This window comes from Rhea americana, unplaced genomic scaffold (genome assembly GCF_003343005.1).
Source record: "Rhea americana isolate MKP2758 unplaced genomic scaffold, rheAme1 scaffold_294, whole genome shotgun sequence".
NCBI lineage: Eukaryota > Metazoa > Chordata > Aves > Rheiformes > Rheidae > Rhea > Rhea americana.
The window spans coordinates 672,829-690,730 of record NW_028186417.1 but is presented as its reverse complement, the minus strand read 5'-3'; the positions used below and the strand labels follow the sequence as shown (position 1 = coordinate 690,730).

General features: G+C 44.1%; 1 protein-coding gene across 1 annotated transcript in view; it reads right to left on the bottom strand.

Moving 5' to 3' along the window:
• CFAP299 (cilia and flagella associated protein 299) overlaps positions 1–9,018 on the bottom strand; it is a 222,156-nt gene extending 213,138 nt beyond the window's left edge. Inside the window, exons 1-3 of the mRNA XM_085309242.1 lie at positions 8,926–9,018; positions 7,291–7,312; positions 6,679–7,087 (exon numbers count right to left, since the gene is read on the bottom strand). Coding sequence (XP_085165368.1) covers positions 6,679–7,087; positions 7,291–7,312; positions 8,926–9,018 — 524 coding nt within the window. The remainder of the gene's footprint in view (positions 1–6,678; positions 7,088–7,290; positions 7,313–8,925) is intronic.
• Between the last annotated feature and the right edge of the window lie 8,884 nt (positions 9,019–17,902).

Here is a 17,902-nt window from a genome sequence, read left to right as displayed (position 1 = left end):
GCAGGAGGAGTATGTAGCCATCACAAGTTTGATGAAAGCCCAGAAAGCATGACTTGAGCTAATTAAAGTGCCTACACCTATCTGTAGAATCCTTGATAAGCTTTCATGCCAGACCTCTTCCACTCAGCTGAGGATTAATTAAACAAAAATAACAACAGCCAATGTAAAGTGTTGTCATTTATTTCTTTGCTTATCAGGACAGATAAGAAGGGATAAAAAATGTCATTAGGGTAAGTGACCATTTACACATTTATAGCTGTTATCTGCATAAGAGTGAATTACAAGGGTAGGTGAAAGAGGTTTTATTTTCCCACAGGCGATCTGGGCTTTTAAGGGCATGGAAAAAACACTAATCAGAAGATAAATGCAACTGTCAATATAAAACAAGGAATGCAAAGCAGTTTTAAACATCAGAAAGGAAGAAGTCCTAGACTTTTCACCAATGCTACCAACTAGCACAATTCAAGACTTAACCAATTAATTTACCTTTTGGTATTAATATCTTGCTTTGCGAGTAGGAAGCAAGGGGAAGCAAAAAGCCCATTCCTTTCTCAAGGGTTTCAAATCATGATAGAAGCAGAAGTACTAGCTCTTTACAATTAGCAAATGACAGTACAAGAGTCAATCATCTGATAAGAGTGGGGGATGCATTTGTGCCCCTCTTATTAGTCTGAGAAGGTACCACTTCATAGTGAATTGCCAAAAAAAAATGTTGCTGTTATAACAGTAGGAAAATAAATAAAAACTTAGAGAGGGAAAATCTTAGTCATGCTGTTAGGTTTAGGGTCAAAAATGGGTTATCCTGCCCTTCCCAATAAGAAGCTGGTTCCTTACTGGGACTATGAAGGAAGGTGCGGAAAAAGGAAGACAAAAAACGTGGAGACAGCAGAAAGACAAGTCCAAAAAGCTACTTTGCAGGGCCACAAGGGCCACCATGAAATGTTCTTTAGGCTGTTCCTGTTTGCTTTGTTTACCCAGTCTTGAATTACTGAAACATGCGCAAGCTTCAAAAAAAATTCAGCTCAAAGCAGCCTTCCTACACTGATATCAATCTAAATGTTATCTATACATTGTGGACTAATAAAGAAAAACAAAGCTCTAAAATATTCCTGCTGTGGAATCTCTTGTACATTCTCCAATTCTTACTCATTCTAGTTGGGTCAAAACACAGTATCAGCCACATGACTAAAGCTGTTCAGTCCCCAGTCCGAGCAAGCACTTAAAGCACAGAGGCACACTGATATGAATTACAATTAACCATACCTATCTTTAACATCAGGAAAAAAAAAAAAAAAAAAAAAAAAAAAAAAACACACTCTAACAGAGTTTAGTAATAGTTATGGGGAAGACTTGGCAGCAGACAAGAACGAGTGGCTCTACTGCGTATGCAAGGACTAGGTTCTTCAAAGCCTCTAAGGAAGCTAGATGGTTAATTCAGTGGAAATGAGGCAGCCAGTAGCCTTTAGTGTCTTTCAGTCTAAGCAATGACTAGGCTCTTTTCATATTTTTATGCCATCTAAAAAGCCATAACTGTTTAGAACAGATATCCCTTGAGCTCATCGGTGCTGTAAAACACCAGTTCAGCCAGCAGTATGGATGCAGARCATCACACATTAGACTCAACCTTTCACTGGAGCAGTTTGAGGAATTTGCTAGTACAAACTATACATTCCCCCCCCTTCTTTCCCCAGTGAAGGTGCTGTCCATGTCTAAATCCAAATTAACTTACCAGCCAAAATGGAAAAAGCAGGGACTCAAATCTTTCTTTCCTCTAAGACTCTTATGTCTACTAAGAAAAGGTCACTTCCCACACACCTTTAAGAATAAGCAGATTCATTCCTTTTTTCCTTCCTCCCTCTGAAGGAATACCCATGCAATGCTCAGCCAGAACTTAATTCATACAAAGGAAGCGCTCTGAGAAGGATTTCAGCAGTAGTTATCATCTAACTCTTGAGCGCCTTCTCTGCAGTCACAGCAGAGTCCATAAGGCTTGCACTCTGTACAGAGTCACTCTAGGACAAAGGCCAGAGAAAAGGTTTGAGGAAAGCCTCAAGCTCGGAATTCAAATACTGGATACTGAATGAAGGCCTGCTCTAGGCAGTTACGTTTTTCCCCCCTCCTCCTCTTCTTTCTTTCTTTTTGTGTACAAGAAAAGGCTTTAGACCGTATGCTCAAACATATGAACACTTCCTGACCAATGATTTTGTCCTAAAGATGTTCATTTAACATTATACACATAATTGCCTTGGGATCTGGCATTTCCTGTATTTCCATCACTGAAATACATGAAAAGAACTAAACTACTATTAAGTGGAGGGTGCCAAAGTTTAATTCTTTCCACTATATTTCAGTGGGATCAGTTACATTACTGAAACCCAAAGTAATACCAAAAMCAAAAAAAGTAACATTCCCTCCTTGGCTCTTCACGTTTCATTTTTGTGGCCTGCTTATGAACACTTTAAAGAGASAGGACAGCCAATGACCTGCTTTTGACCCACGTACAAAAATCACTTGTTTTCCATACAGTTTATAAAAAAACAGATTTTAATTAGCTTTTATTTAATTATTTTATTTAATTATTTGCTTTTATAAAATGAACATTTGTATGTATAAAAACATATCCAGGAGAAGTATTTCTGAGTCTGRTGTTCCCTCCCCTGCCTCCGTGAAGGAATGAGAAAGAGAGCACAAAGACATCAGATGCCTAAGGGAAACAAAAACTAACTAACTATGCTTAGTACGACACTCATGAAAGATTTGTAGGTGAACTGCTCTGCATCTATCTCAAGCCTAAAGTCTGTATAGATCAGATGCCTCCTTCCCTCTGCTCCCTGAAGCTTCTGCTTCCTCTGATAAAGTGGCATTCTGTAAGGCTACCTCCCAAACCAGGTTATGCACAGGGCAGAGCACAAGATAAAAAGAAGAGACTGTAACACTTGTCATCCAGTTTAACACACTCCTCCAGGATGACTGAGACCAATGTTTCATTCTCTCTTCTGGCTGATGAAACTTAAATCTAGGCTTTCTACCACTATAAGCAAAGCCCAGCTTAGCCATTTGCTGCTCAGCTCCCAACTTCTGAAGCAGTCCTGAGGTGCTGTTGCATGGCAGGAATACTTTTAAATTGCAGTCTCTGCTCCAAAGGCTTGCAAATTTTTCTTAAGGCACAGAAAAGCATCCTTGCGACAAACACTGGAATCCAAGATACCCCGTACTTCCAGGCAAGCATCCTGACTGATGGGCTAACAAAGYCACCCTCATACTCCTGAGCCAAAAATGTTAACTTTACACAAAAAATGGACCCATTTCAGCGGAGGACAAAGATGCCCCACTGTCCCAGAACCAGTTGCAGCTGGCCATTATTCATGCATTTCCCAGGACAGTGCTGCAAACACCCCTACACAGAGGAAGCTAAGTGGCACCTCTAACATCCTGCCTTAGTGTTGCAGCCCTGACACTCTAAATAGAACGTTTTCCTCCGGAGGAAGGGCTGGTACTTAGCAAGGACGGCTCCAGGGGTTTTTCCCTGGTCAGAGTTCGTTTCTATAGCTTGAACAGTCAGGTGAGCAGTGCTCAAGGGCTCTCAATCTTAAGGGGAGGGAGGCCCCTCCTGGTTACATCAGGTAAAGCACCTAAACCACAAAGCAAAGCGAGGTAGAATATTCATCCCTCTCCTAAATATTCTCCTAATTTCAGCCACTGCTCTTTCGATTGATGGCTTGAGCAGCTCCTGAACAGAGCACAGGGAGCAGAAACAACTCTTAGCTATAGCGCCCATGCCATTGATCAAAGTCAGTGCCGAAGACACCTTTCCAGTGTAGAACAGGAGTTGAAATGGAAGTGATTTGCAGTTGTTCTGTTTGTTGCTTTGTACTAAATCTTGAAGAAGGTGAATACTCCTGTGCCATTCAAAAGTCACTTCATATCCACATGACAGTACTATATTTCCCAGTAGGCAGAGGCATTAACCCCACAGTAAAATGGGGTAAYCTACACAGCTGTAGACATGAGCAAGTCCATGGAGCCCTGATTTGGCCTTTAAACACAAAAGCAAATACTAGCGGCTGCTCCCTCAAATTATTCAGTCGTATGAGGAGCTTAAAGCATCATAAGGCAAAATCTTTTTTGCAACTAAAAAAAATGACTTGTATCATCCTTCCTTCACTAACAGATACACACTGGTGTCAACCAAGTTTTACTTATTTTATGCATTCTCAGTTGAAAACGCTGCATTTTTAAAGCATTGCTTTAACAACAATACAGCAGTAGTCACAGGAAACTTTTGAAGAACATGAGATTTTCCAACTCGGTCATTTTGAAGGACAGAAAGAACCAAGGAATTTGCATGAATTTAGAGATGAGCTAATACACCGAAATTACTCTTTACTTCTCATTTGACTCCATCAACTAAAAAACCCATGACTCAAGCTCCTTCATTTCAGATCTCACAGAAGACACGCACACACATCCTTGTTGCAAAGAACAGATGGCATTTTGTGCTCCTATCTGCCTCTCAAAGTCTGCGCTTCTCTATTTTCTATTAACTCATTTCTCTGTTCTTACCCACCCCCCCCMAAAAAAAAGAAAGAAAGAAAAAGTAAAAAGCCCAAACCCATTAGTCTCTAATAGTGTCCTTTTTTGTGGAAAGGTGTRAAGTACTTAAAAGATAACTAATCTTACAGATATTATTTTCTTTTTCCATCAACTTTCACTTGATGCTAGATGAGATGTTAGGAACAGAAAAGCTTCAAACTGCTTCACAGTCTAAAACAAGAAATACAAGAAATAAATGCAATGCCTCCAGACTACCCAAATCCATTTTCTGCCACATATCTGAAGGAAAAAAAAAAAGGGCGGGGGGGGGGGAAGCATCCTAAGAATGGCATTCTTCTTTTACTACTACTCTGATCAATTTAATTCTCTTTGGCTTCTTGCTACTGCACTTCAACCATACTTGGAGTTATTTTGCTACAGCTAAAAGGACATCTTTCAGTTACTGGCTTTTGCACAGGTAGATATTGCATTTTCAATAAAAAATAGGTTTGTACAATTGTTGTGTGATACAGCTGCAGAAGTATAAAGTGTGTGACAGTAAAAGGCTGTGAACTGGGACAATCTATACAAAATAAATGTTTCTGACCACTGACAGAGCAATCTTTAACATTATACCAGAATTATGGAAGCCAGTAGCAAACAGGCAGCTATGCACAGTACCTAGTGGCATAACTGTGGAGCAAAAATGCAGCAGACAATACATGTCAGGATTACTAGTTTATTTTTGCTCATTTCAACAACCAAGTTCAAAGCTGTTTGAAAAAGGGAAAAAGCACCAGAGGAAAAAAATGCTAGCTCCACCATTCACCTTGTCATGTTGACAGAATATAAAATGTCAGTATTACAATCTTATTTATTTATTATAGCAAATAGGAAAAAAAAAGTTGTTATTGTGGGGATTTGTTAATTTATTCTTCCTAAGATGTAAACAAGAAAAATCAAGAAAAGTAAACAGGCAGATGTATTAAGATTTGTAGGTTGGTTAAACCAAGTGGAGAAGAAAAAAAGGGAGGGGGGAAGAGAACTAGCGCAAAATACAATAAAATACCCTTCACCACAAAAGCAGTGAACTTTTCTTGGAATTAGCGTTTTCTTGGAAAGTACATGCTGGTGCTGTGCATGCCGTAACAGGTATGAGATGGCAAAAGGAGAGTTGGGAGAGGCTCACATAGGCTGACTGCTTCAACTTCTTTTCTCAGAGACTTTTGGAGATTGAATGAGCTCTCTCCTCAAAGGTGTTTGGAAAGGGATGTAAAATTGTCCACATAAAAGAGCAGACAGCTTGTAACAATGTCCAAAGGGACCCCCACCCAGTWTGACCCTTTTAAAACTAAGTGATAGTTCTCAAACCTTAGCGCTTAGCCTCAGGTAGCTTCTGTTAAGAGTATACTCCCACAGCAATCAATCTCCCTGACTTCAAGGAGACACTAGCAAGGAACCAACACTAGCATACCCTGCATACACAATCGAAACTCTAGGCTAAATGACTCAGTAAACTCTATCCTTGAGGCCTTACAACAGCTGAGCAATAAAGGCTTTTCTCTTTTCAAAGACCATCTCTTTTCTGTTGCTATGTTCCCTGTCTTACAAACAATCCCGGAAGTGGAGAGAAAGCAGCAATTTCTTGGCTCCAACTTTTGAGGGACAACCCACAGAAAAAGTGTTATTTTATTGTTAAGTAGCTATAGTCAGGTATTTTTAAATACAACTATCGCTTATGTACCACTGACACGTAGATGGCAAGATGAATGAAATAAAACACATGAAACAACTTGAGGCCAAAGAGATAACAATATAACAGGGAAAGTATTATTTTTCTTGCATGTCCTTGACTTGCATTTCAACCAAGGGTAAGAGTGACAAGGCGGGGGGAAGAAAAAAAAACAAAAAACAAAAAAAACCCCACTCCAGTAACTCCTCCCCACAGAATCTCTAGAAGTCTTTACAGGCAGGACTTAATTTCAGGTGTGACATACTTGGCTAGAAGAAAGGCATTTAGTCACAGCTTTGTAGTGGTCATACTAGTAACAAGCCTCTTACTATAAAGTCCTGACACAGGTATCTAACGAGGAACGTCTGCAGCACACGAAGGATCCGGCACTGCCGCCGCCGGCGGGCACTTACTTCTGGGAGGTGAGTCCCGGGAGCCCCGCGGCCTCCTCCGCCCGCGCCTCGAAGTCCTCCCGCCGCAGCACGTCCCCGGAGCCGCGGAAGCCCAGCTCCACCAGCTGCCGCGCCACCACTTCGCTCTGCGGGAAGGCAAGGCCAGGCAAGGGGGCTCCGTCAGTGCCGGGTCCCCCGCCTGCGACGCCCCCGAGCCCGGGGCGGCGGCAGCCCCCCGCCGCCCGCGCCGCAGCCGAGCGCCGCCGCAACCGCGAGCAAACGCCGCCACCCAGCGGCGCGGCGGGGCCCGGGCCGGGCCGGGCCGCCTCCGCGCTGGGCTGCGCACCTGCGGCGGCGCTCCCCCCGGCCCCCGAGACGCACCACTCCGCGGATACTCTGCTGGCCGCATCAGAATTAGCAGCTGACACAGCTGCTCCAGTTTATGGCCGCCTTAGGCGGGCAACACACAGAACTGTAACACTGCGCCCCATCTCGGCTGAACAAAAGGTGGAAACCTGCAGTAGCAAATGAAGGTAACCTGCAGAAAGCCTCCCTGGGTCCAGCTGAGTGCACGCACACAAGAGCTGTTAGTCGAGCAGGGCACAGGCAGAATACGCAACATGCAAGCCATACCTTGCGGCGTGACAGCTGAGGTCTGCACAGTGTCCAGAGCTTAAGCCTGAAAAGCACTACACCCTAATAACCACATCTATACCAAAGGATCAAAAAGTTTTGCATAACCTTGTTAGAGACCTTTGAATATCAAAGATGTTTAATACTACCTAAATCCACTAGCACGCCTATRATACACAGGGCAGCAGCAAAGAAAAGCCAGCAGCTGAAGCCCTGTAGTTTCCATCCAGTTTTTCCTCTAGCTGCTACACATCTAAACCTCAGGGAAGGACTCACACTCCTCTGCCACTTGTAATCACACAGGTTCATCTCTTGTTAAACAGCTAACTCAGGAATCTAACATGGTTTCCAGCTAGACATTTAAAATAACACTCGCACAGAAGAGTAGCACTGATGAGTTCAGCACTAAAGCAGGAGAGCTAGAGATGAGGTATTTCCTTTTGAAGTAGGGGCACCCGATAAGCCCTACCAGGCAAAGTGCCACAGGAAATACCACTTGTGACTTCCACCCCATACAAGTGCTCAGGCCAACTTTTCAGAGAGAGACTCTCTCCTGCTTTATAAAAACAAATGAGGATTGATAACTGCCCTTTAAAAGCAAACATAGAAGCAATGGCAACCATTTTTAACACCACCTTCCAAGAAAATCTTTTGTGACTTTTGCCAAAGTGTTTTCAACTGATTGCTGGCAAATCCTGCAAATTCATAGCATTTTTAGAGGTCAAAAATCTCAGCAGTCAACACCCTTCCATATCACTGGGATATGAATTCTTGAACTACACATTTCCTTGGAACAACTCACCCTAAAAAAACATCTTTCATACGCACTGGAAATCTTAGCTTACCTAAAATCTTCACTTGATGTTGCTTTTGCATATCAAAGCCAGCCCCACTGTCTTTGTGTCCTTTCATACAACTAGACAAATGGGGGTGCTTGCTGCCATACTTGGTTTCTCAGGGTGGATATTAACAGTAAACAGTACCTAATAAACTTCTGCACACATGAAAGGCTTTCTGGTCCAGACCTGTACTTGCTCACAAGTTCACTTGTGAGCAGACCACTGTTTTGGCTAGCCCTGCCTTGTCTGTCAAACTGAACTTGAGCCAGAAACACCACTGGCATGCCTCTTTTCCCACTTTCACAGGGATGGCATTTTTGACASACTCCAGTACAGTTTTCAGGGTTTATCCATACACAAAAGCTGTGCTACCTTCCTCCAGTGGAGACAGTTCACCTTGAGAGATGCTAGTTTACAGTAATGCAGTTTATTCCCCAATGGGGGGGGGAGGGGTTACTAATGAGATCATTTCAGTTAATGGATACTGAAAGCATCACAAGATAAAATTTGTCCAACTCCCCTAAAGAGCTAATCATTGAACTATAAGCTAAATGTGGGCTGGGGTACTTTATCCTCCTATTGCAGTGATTTAGCTATGATAACGACACACCTGGGAGGTAGTGGCACCTTCGGCACAGGGCCCGCGACGTAGGGAGGGAGCAGCGGTTCGCCGGGGGACGCTGTCTCCTCACCACAGACCCGGKGGGCGGGSGGGGGGGGGGGGGGGTACAGGGCAGCCCACCCCGGTGGACGCTGGGGGACCGGCAGGGTGTTTTCTCCCCACATCCGCGCTGACCTCCAGGTAATACAGGTCCTGCGCCGTCACCTGCGACTCCAGGTACTCCTCGTAGGTGCCGAAACGCTCCGCCGGGGACTGAGCCGCCGCCATCCTGCCGCCCACCCGCGCGCGTCCTTAGCAACGGCCGCACCGCGGGGGGGGGAGGGGGGAGCGGGGGGGGCACGTGCCGCTTTCCAACGGTTCTAGCGGCACGAGCCTCCCGCGCCGACCAATCAGCTCGCGGGAGGCGGGAAGGGCGGTGGCGCGCGGCGGGGGCACGCGCCCCCCACCGCCCCCGGCCGTTAGCACCTTCTCCTGGGGCGTTAGGCGACGGTTGGGCGGCAGTGAGGTGCTTTAGGCCCTGATCCTTTGAAAAACCTTTCTGGCGAGCGTTTTTTTTAAATATATTATTATTATTTTGCTTTTATTTTATAAGTGCCACTCATCAAATAACAGTGAAAAGATTAAAAAAAAAAAATAGAAATACTGAGGCCTGGCAGGAGCCTGCTCTCATGCCTACGCATGATGTTATATATGGAGGCAGGGGCCAAAAGGCTGCATGTTAGCTGTGAGGGGGAAAATACCACTAATGAACAGTTGAGGAGGTTACTGTGAAATGAAATGCCTCCATCTGGCATTTTTAAACAAGGTCCAGCGTGGAAACACTGTGTGAAGAATGACAACGGACAAACGAAAGGATGAAGTTAGCGCACCTTCAGCAGCCCACTGCAAACAGAAGCAACAAACACCAAGAAGATAATGGCTACAAGATTATTTTCCCATCTTTCTCAGAGGCTTCTATTATTAGTAACAGAATTTGCAATTCTTTATTAGTACAACCACAGTTCATATTTCAGTATAAGGGCAGATTAATTGTCCCCGGAAGTACCTCGGCGAGTGGCTGAGAGCCCTGTGTCTGAGCCGTCTCCCAGAGCACCATAGCATTTGTCATCAAAATTGTTGTCTTTCAGTTAGCTCTTCCCTGGAGAAAACCAGAGGTAACTGAGCAGCTGCAGCCTTCCAAGAGCCATGGCAAATGCAAAAGCAAAAGCAAATTGCAAAACCAATTAATCCTTTATCCTTCTTTTCTTTCTCCCCATCAATGCAAGCACTTGCAGCCTTCACTTTAAACTTTCACAGGACTAGCACACTTTACGTCATGAGCTTAAAAAAAAAAATAAAAGATGAAATTGCCTCATYTTAGGCCACCATTCTAAGTGCAAACATTTTGGCTGTCACACTTTTGAGAGGTGAAAACAAAATCATTTAGTCTTCAGCACTCCTGGTTCCTCTTGCAGAGACAGATAACGCAGCCCTTTTTGAAGGCAGACAACTCTTGTGCGTAGCTGAGTGCACAGACTCCTGAAGCCAAAGCTCCTGAACGCGCCTCAGTGGAGCTCTGTCAATGGATATCAGGCAGGGATCTGGTCTGTGAAACACTGGGACTGAATTATGAGGAACTGAAGGGGGAGGAGCACTGTATTACCAAAGAAAATATTTATTTAGATTTAGAAGATGATATACCCCTGCAGGGGTGCCTTAGGGATGGGGAATGAAGGGATTCAGGCATTGTAAGAAAGAAATTGATAGACTGATTTTTGAACCCCAGCAGTTGAGGGGAGGAGGGGAAGAGAGAGTCACAGTAGGCATTTTGCCAGTAGATCCTTTTAGGAACAGATATAATTGTCAGCCAGACTGTGTCCTTTTGTTTCAAGAAGGAAATGAAAAGACCTGACAGTCTGGAAGAGCTTGTGAAGCATAACCTGCTGTGACCTCTTACTGAACCATTTTTTTTTTCCTGAAAGCTGAGAATACTGAAAAGTTTTCCACACCGAGGACAAGGTGGAACAAAGATTGCAAAAGCTCATGTCAAGCTGGCAAAAGGCAGGTGACAAGCTCCAGATCCCAATTCGTCCTCATCCTCGCCAAGAGCTTTTGCTATCATCAGGGAATATGATCAGGGGTGGGATTTTTTTTTTCTTTTTCAGTTCAGAAGTTTTAACACATGAGATCTGCAACAGAATCCAAACCCGAAGTCTTCTTCATTTTACATGAAAACAAGGAAGGATTCAAAGCGCTAAAGACATGCACAGTACATGCACAGCATCTCATTCATACATTCCTCAAGCATAGTGCCAATTTGGAGGACTGGCATATCTCTTTGGATTCCCTAACCCCTCAAAGCTACTCAATGCATACCTTCAAACTTCCTTCCTTCCTCCTCCAGCCATCTCACCTCGATCTTCACAGGTGTCTATCCCCCATTTTCTTACAACATCCTCAGTATAGCATAGCCCTGGTGATAACAGGGTAAAAACTAAACTGCTGGAACGGTACCAGTTTGCTCCATGCACGATCTGCACGGCACCCAACAGCTCACAGAGCATTTGCTTGAAAATGGCTTGTAGTTTTTGGTGTGAACTACTGTGTAAATGTGGGATCCAGCTCTTGGCACACAGTTGTGCCTACTTTGAAGTTTATAATTGTTTGGAAAACAATGTATGAATTCCCTTCATTTGTTTTCCAGCTTTGGTTCTAGTTTTGTTTTATGTCATTTCACTACAACCACAAGATTAACTCAGAGATGGTGGAAAAAAAAAAAAAAAAAAAAAAAGCCAGTAACCCCAGGCCAGTGTCGAAATTCTTCAAATAAGAGGTGTTTAAAACAGTGTTTCCTCCATTGGTTAATAAATTCAATTTGCAATTATTCCCTTAGGGGAGGTAACATGTTAACAGCGTACCCTGTGGCTAACACCAGCTCTACATGCTCATAGGTATTAATGGACAAGTAAGCCAGTTGGGGTAAAACACCAACTTTATAGTGCGAAAAGGGAGTTAGATAATTCTTGGAGAATTAAAGATAAAATTTGTGCCAACATCTCCCAACTTTGTGATTTTTAAGTGAACTTGAGACATTGAGTCTCTCTCCATGTAATACTTCCTCAAATCATTGTCCGAGTCTTTTGCTATCTTCAAAGACTGGAGTAAGAAATGATTCTAAACACAAATTGAACAAGGGAGGGGGAGTTAGATGTGATGAACTGCAGACAAGAAGTTCAGAGGCAAGCAAGAGGCATAAAGCCTTGTGCCCATCAGCATGTCCTGCAAATGGTTAACTTTATACATCTGTTTGAAGGGAGGGAGGGGGGAAACTCAGGAAGTCTGGCTTCCATTTCACAGGGCTGTTGAGATGTTGCCCACTGCGATGCTTATATCAGACCTACTGTGAAGCTGATCATTGATTAAAATTGAATCACAGGCTTCTGGTCCGTCACTGAAGGAAATCCAGCAGTCTGTCCTGATTACATGTTAATGAAAAAACATTCATTCTGCTTCACTTGCCTGGCTAAAAAAAAAAAAAAAAAAAAACACCAACAGAAACACGGCTCCTGTCTCACTTCTCACAGCTGGCTGCGTAGAGCCGGCCATAATCCCAACAGTCAATGCAAACCTCCACGGCAGGGCAGGAGGGGCACCCCAGGCTGCAGCCCTAACCCTCGCCCAGGACACCGAATCCCCGAGCTCAGCCAGCCCTTTGCAATATAGGCACCTCGAAAAGAGGCATAGCAAAGCCCCCTTCCTCCAGGGAGCACCTTCCCCCCACACCGTGGGGGTGCCCCGCAGCCCTACCTGAAGACCCAGCCACACACTCTGGCCTGTCCACAGAGTTTGGGAATGATTCTTAGTCAGCTTGAGAAGCGGCTGCCTTATCTCCTGCTGACCTGTGAGCGGGTGGCAGGGCATCTGCTGCTTGCAGAGGACAAGAGCGCGTGACCTTACACAGCCACTGAGACCACCCCGCCACGCAGGACCAGATCCGCTCCTGTGCCAGGGGTGGAAAGCAAGCCAGAAGAGTCCTCCTTTACTCAACAAAGCAACCTTGAAGTCATAGCTAGGGTCCAAACTGCGGCTTGGCAGCCAGAGCTTTTATGTTTAGTCCCCGGCCAAAAGTTTTCCAGATCTTTTTACTCCTGCAATTCATCACTTCATCTTTAAATCCAAAATAATGCCTTTTTCTGTCTTCTGTTCTCTGTTCTGTTTGCGTAAGCAGCATCCCTTTTTAGGACAGAGCCACCCTCACTATGCACATGTAATCACCTGCTTCAAGGAGCTGTCACTGGGTTTTGACTGCAGATTGATACCTTAATAAAAATAATAGGCACCCAGATTCTTATTAACTTATGTAGCACCCACCATTTAGTATTCATACACTGTTAATCAAATATGTGCTCGGCAGGTTTTTACCCATGCACAACAAGATTTAATGGCAACAGGAAGAGCTTCTGTGTAAGCTAAGCACAAAAATCTGTTTAAGATTCTAGCAATTAGTCCTGTCGATTTTGAAGTCCAAACTGTAAATCCATTCAAATGAAATATGAGATCTTGACATAATAATTTATGTCTTTGGACTAGGAAGCAGGAATCTGTGCCTGTTTTCTTTTCCTGAACTGTCATAGCAATTTTTCCTCCCTTAAGTCAAAATACCAACCATACCATTTCCAAAGTTGATTTCATAGGAGTAATACTGTGGACATTACAGAAGCCTAAGTTCCACAAAGAAGCATGAAATAAGAAGAGAAACATCACAGCATTTCATACTTTCTCTGAAAAATCCTTCTTTGCTGAAATCCAGTCGAGACTCCTCCTTTCCTTTGAAGCAGGAGCGCAAAAGAGTACGCATACTTTCTTAGCTGTTTTTGAACTTACCATATTCAGAGAGCAAATAGCAAATCCAATGTGACCTCAGTTCTGCTGGCAAACAAACAAACAAACAATTAGCCCAAAAGCTTTAAATTTAATTAGCAGTTGTAAATAAGAGTAAAGTGACACTGAACATACTTTTCAAATACAAAAATACAATGCACTAAGAAAATCAACATGACTGCTTAAAAGTGTCTCAGATTGTCTACGGCCATGAAATCCTCATCAAGGAGCTAAGTGTTTGTGTCTCGTCTTCAATTCATTCCCATTTCAGGGTTTAAGAGGTTTCCTCACATCTTCTCCAACTATTAAAATAACAAACTACTGAAACACTTTGACTTTCTTCATTGGTTCCTTGATTTTTGTAATCCCCTTTAAATCAGAATTCTAAGACTATTTTTAATTCCTTGTAAGATACTTAGCCAATTTCTCCATGCTGTCAGTCTTCTTATATTAAGCAAATCTATTTAAGTTTAGTGGTGAAGTATGGCCAGAAGAGAATGTGAGAAATTTTTAAGTCCACTTGATTTGCAGTGATCTGAATAAGTCTTTCCTCTCATGTTGTCACCAAGTGGCTGTTTGTCATAGTATTTAGCTCTTAACTATAACAGTTATATTGTAATAATTACTGTAATAATAGAACAACAAATACCAAATGGAGGTTCGGCACTGCCAGGAGATCTGCTTTAAGGGCTAATACATGTTAGTTGTGTGTGACTGATCAGCTTCTTGTTACCTGGCAAGGAAGGGAAGGGAAAAGGACTACTTTAATCCCAGGAGAGGGAAGTTGAAAGATGGGCAGAGGCAAAGAACAGCACATTAAAAATAGATGCTGCGTGGCAAAGAGTTAGGAGCTAATGGTTTTAGGAAAGGCTGGAGACAGTGCTGCGAGGCTCTCCAGAGAAATGCAGCCTCCCCATGCCCAAGATGCACGTAACTGCAGTGGTGAGGCAAGTCACCGTCTCCTCTGAGGCAGCTCAAATGTTGGTGATGGCTTGAGAACAGGGACAGCCAAGGAAAAGGGAGCCTGTGTTTGAGGGGAAAAAACAACGTGCTAACAAACACAACATACCTACTGGCAGGGCTGCTTCTTTCCCTTGCTGCAGGGTGGTGATACAGGTACAGCACCCCTCATGCTGAGGGGAACAAGGCCTTTCTCTTGGCAGTGGTGGATGCATCTCCTGGTACTGGAGCTTTCCAGGCACCTGGGAAAGTCAAGACATTGAGATGCATACCTACATAGATGCTCTTTCCTCATCCAAGAGGCAAATGAAGCGGCATGGTAGGCAGATAGTCTTCATAAGCCCAAAGAGGAAGGGGGCGAAGACCATGAGGCCATTCGATACTGCAGATTAGAAAAGTCGTCTTTCCCAGTATCAGCTCTGGAAGGAGACAGCAGGAGTTCCCAGRTCGTCTCCTCAAAAGACCAGCAATAGCCCCATGCTGACCGCTACCTAGCCTTTCAAATTCCCCCACTGCCATCAAATCCCAGCCTAAGTGGTGTCCAGCCACCTGCACCTTGCAGGCTTCTTTTATCCTYGCCCCACGCCTGTGCTCAGTAACAACATGATGGAGACAGCCTGGCAACTGCAGTTGTCCATTGCAGTTCYCACTACCACAGGTGCTGCGGCAGACCCTCAGCCACCTCTGGCTCCCCCCTCCCCGGCCCCGATATCCCTCATCTTTGACCAGAGAGGAGGCTGTCCTGCTCTTCACTTCCTCATTCCCACATGGTTCTTTTGCTATCTCCYGACAAATCCCTCTCTTCTCCTTGCCCTCAGTCCTCCTTATTTCCTCCTCTTTATTTTATTGCTATCTGGCTATTGGCTTGTTGGTGCTTACACTTCCAGCCTGACTGGAGGATCCAGCAAGACAGAAACCGAAAGCGCAATGTAAACGTTTCATCGATGGCCTTCGCAGCGCAACTATTTTGTGTTGAAGTGACAGGAGGCTTTCAAAGCTGTGCTGAGCCCCCAGATACACACTGCTCCYCTCTCACCCACACAAGACCAGGCAGAAGGCTCTTATTGCCCCTCCTGAGGGGGCAATGAGCAATAGGGATAATGGCTTGACCAAAATGACTGAAGCAGAAGGGGAAAAAAAAAGTAGTTACTGAGTGTTCATCTGCCCCCAACACCCTTGGTGGCCTCAGCTCTTGAAGAAATACCTTCACTGGTGCAGGAGGGGTGAGACCATGGGCAGTTACCRCTGAACACCTGAGCAGCAAGCGTGTGGGCAGGCTACAGAAGATACCAAGTGTGTTGTGGCTCCAGGAGGCAGCCCTGTGCCCTGCAGCTTTTACCAAGGAGGAGAGAAGGTGAAAAAAGACAAAAAGGGGCAGGGATGGGAGAAAATCAGCGGCAGCAAAGGTGAGCCGAGGGCCAGAAGAGTGCAAGGCTCCCTGGGGGCACATGTTGAGCACTGCTCGGATTTTGGAGGCTCTAGCTGGTGTTTCATGCGCCACTTCTCATGTTGTAGCTCCAAGGCAATCGCTAGTCCAAACACCAAGGCTCTCCAATCCTCCTTCTCTCATGCAAAGGATGTTTGCACAAGAAGGAAACCTTCCAGAAGGTAAAACACTGCTCGGAAAACATGGGTTGCCCCCTGGAGGAAAAAAAAAAAAAAAAAAAAAAAAAGCAGCATCGTGCTGCTTCCCCAGCCAGATTTCACCCAAACATGCTGAAACCTGGTAACAGAAATAACAGAAATTACAGCTCCTTCCTGACGGGGATAGCTGCACACTGGTGCTTTCTGGGTCGAGGGCTTCCCAAAACCCAGATTCTCTCGCCACTTGACCACAAGCTTGTTGCTGCCCCAAGAACAGCGCAATCTTTATTTTCATGTAGTTGCTATAGCAAACATTCAACGTCGCTGCTGCAGCTCAGGTTTTGGCACGGTTTTTGCCAAGGAATACACCAATCGAAGCATTTTTTTGTCATACAGGCTGGTTATTGGCAAACATTTAAAAACAAGAAACCTCTTTCACCTTTTCTTAGAGGAAAAAATGCCAGCGAAGTCGCGACACGTTATTTGCTATTGTGTTAGCTGCAAAGGGAGGTCTCATTACAGACACTCGGCCCAACTCTCCGCACGTCGCGTGCCCCAGCCGCTTAGGGCTGAGGAAGGCGCCGTATTGTGCGTCTTCTGCAAATGTTTTCATTCAATTAGTTAATTTAGGTGGCCCTATGCTTCACTGAGCATTAATTACACCTAATTGTGCCTAGCTGCGAAACTGCAGATAAGAAACCTTATTTGAATTTTTTAAATCTGTAGTTGGGCTTTCACAGTTGAAATTGCTGGGCACTGGGGTGCATAATACACCGTTGTTCTGCTTTAACTTTGCCGTTGTTAATCAAGTCCAAACAACTGCACAAGATAAGTGATTGGGAGGTTTGTCTCAGCGCAAAATATGTGGAGCATGTAATACAAAGGGAGCATGTGCACTAATTTTGCTTCACTCCATCCTGTCAACGATATCATGTCTGCCAAAGCCTCTTACAAAAACATGTGTAGCGGCTAATTTAGCAATCTTCATTTTTCACGTTCGGGAGAAAACCTAGGACAGCAGACAGACGACAAGAGATTACACAACCATGTTTTAAAATGAAGCATGATTATATTTTATTCCAGCGTCATCATCCAGTACGTATACTGTACACCCTTACGCAAAATCATTTACTTCCCTTTATTAAAAATAGAAACACTTTATGAGTGTGCTCCGTTTCCCCACCAAACAGGACGGATACATCCACACAGAGGCCTTTCAAGATGAGGATGGGTGAAAAACGATGCTTTAAATGGAAATAACTTTGTAGGATTATCAAATTTTGGTAAAACGCTAGACAGCACTGCCTGCCTTTGTTATTGCTGATCTGCAACTAAAACGCTTGCACAGGTAATTTAAGTACGGATGCTACTATTGCAAGCCAAGCTAGACTTCTATTAAGGCTTAAGTGGTGAATTTTGACTCTATTTTCTTTACATACCTAACACAGCTAACTGCTGATAAAACTTCATATGCATAATTACTTCATGGATAACACAGCTGAAAAACTATTCCACAGTAAAAGCCATACAGCTACCTCAGTGGGAAAAAATACTTCCAAGATTCAAGTAGCTACAACATTGTTTATTGCCATCTTGCCACATTCACTATAAAACTTTCTCCTTTTTTATAAGAAATGTATTATGAATGTTAATGCAGTAAAAAAATAAATAAATCCTGTAAACCATAGGAACTAATGCACCGTAGAGCTACCCCCGTGCCGGGTGATAACAAGCCCAAAGCACCCCC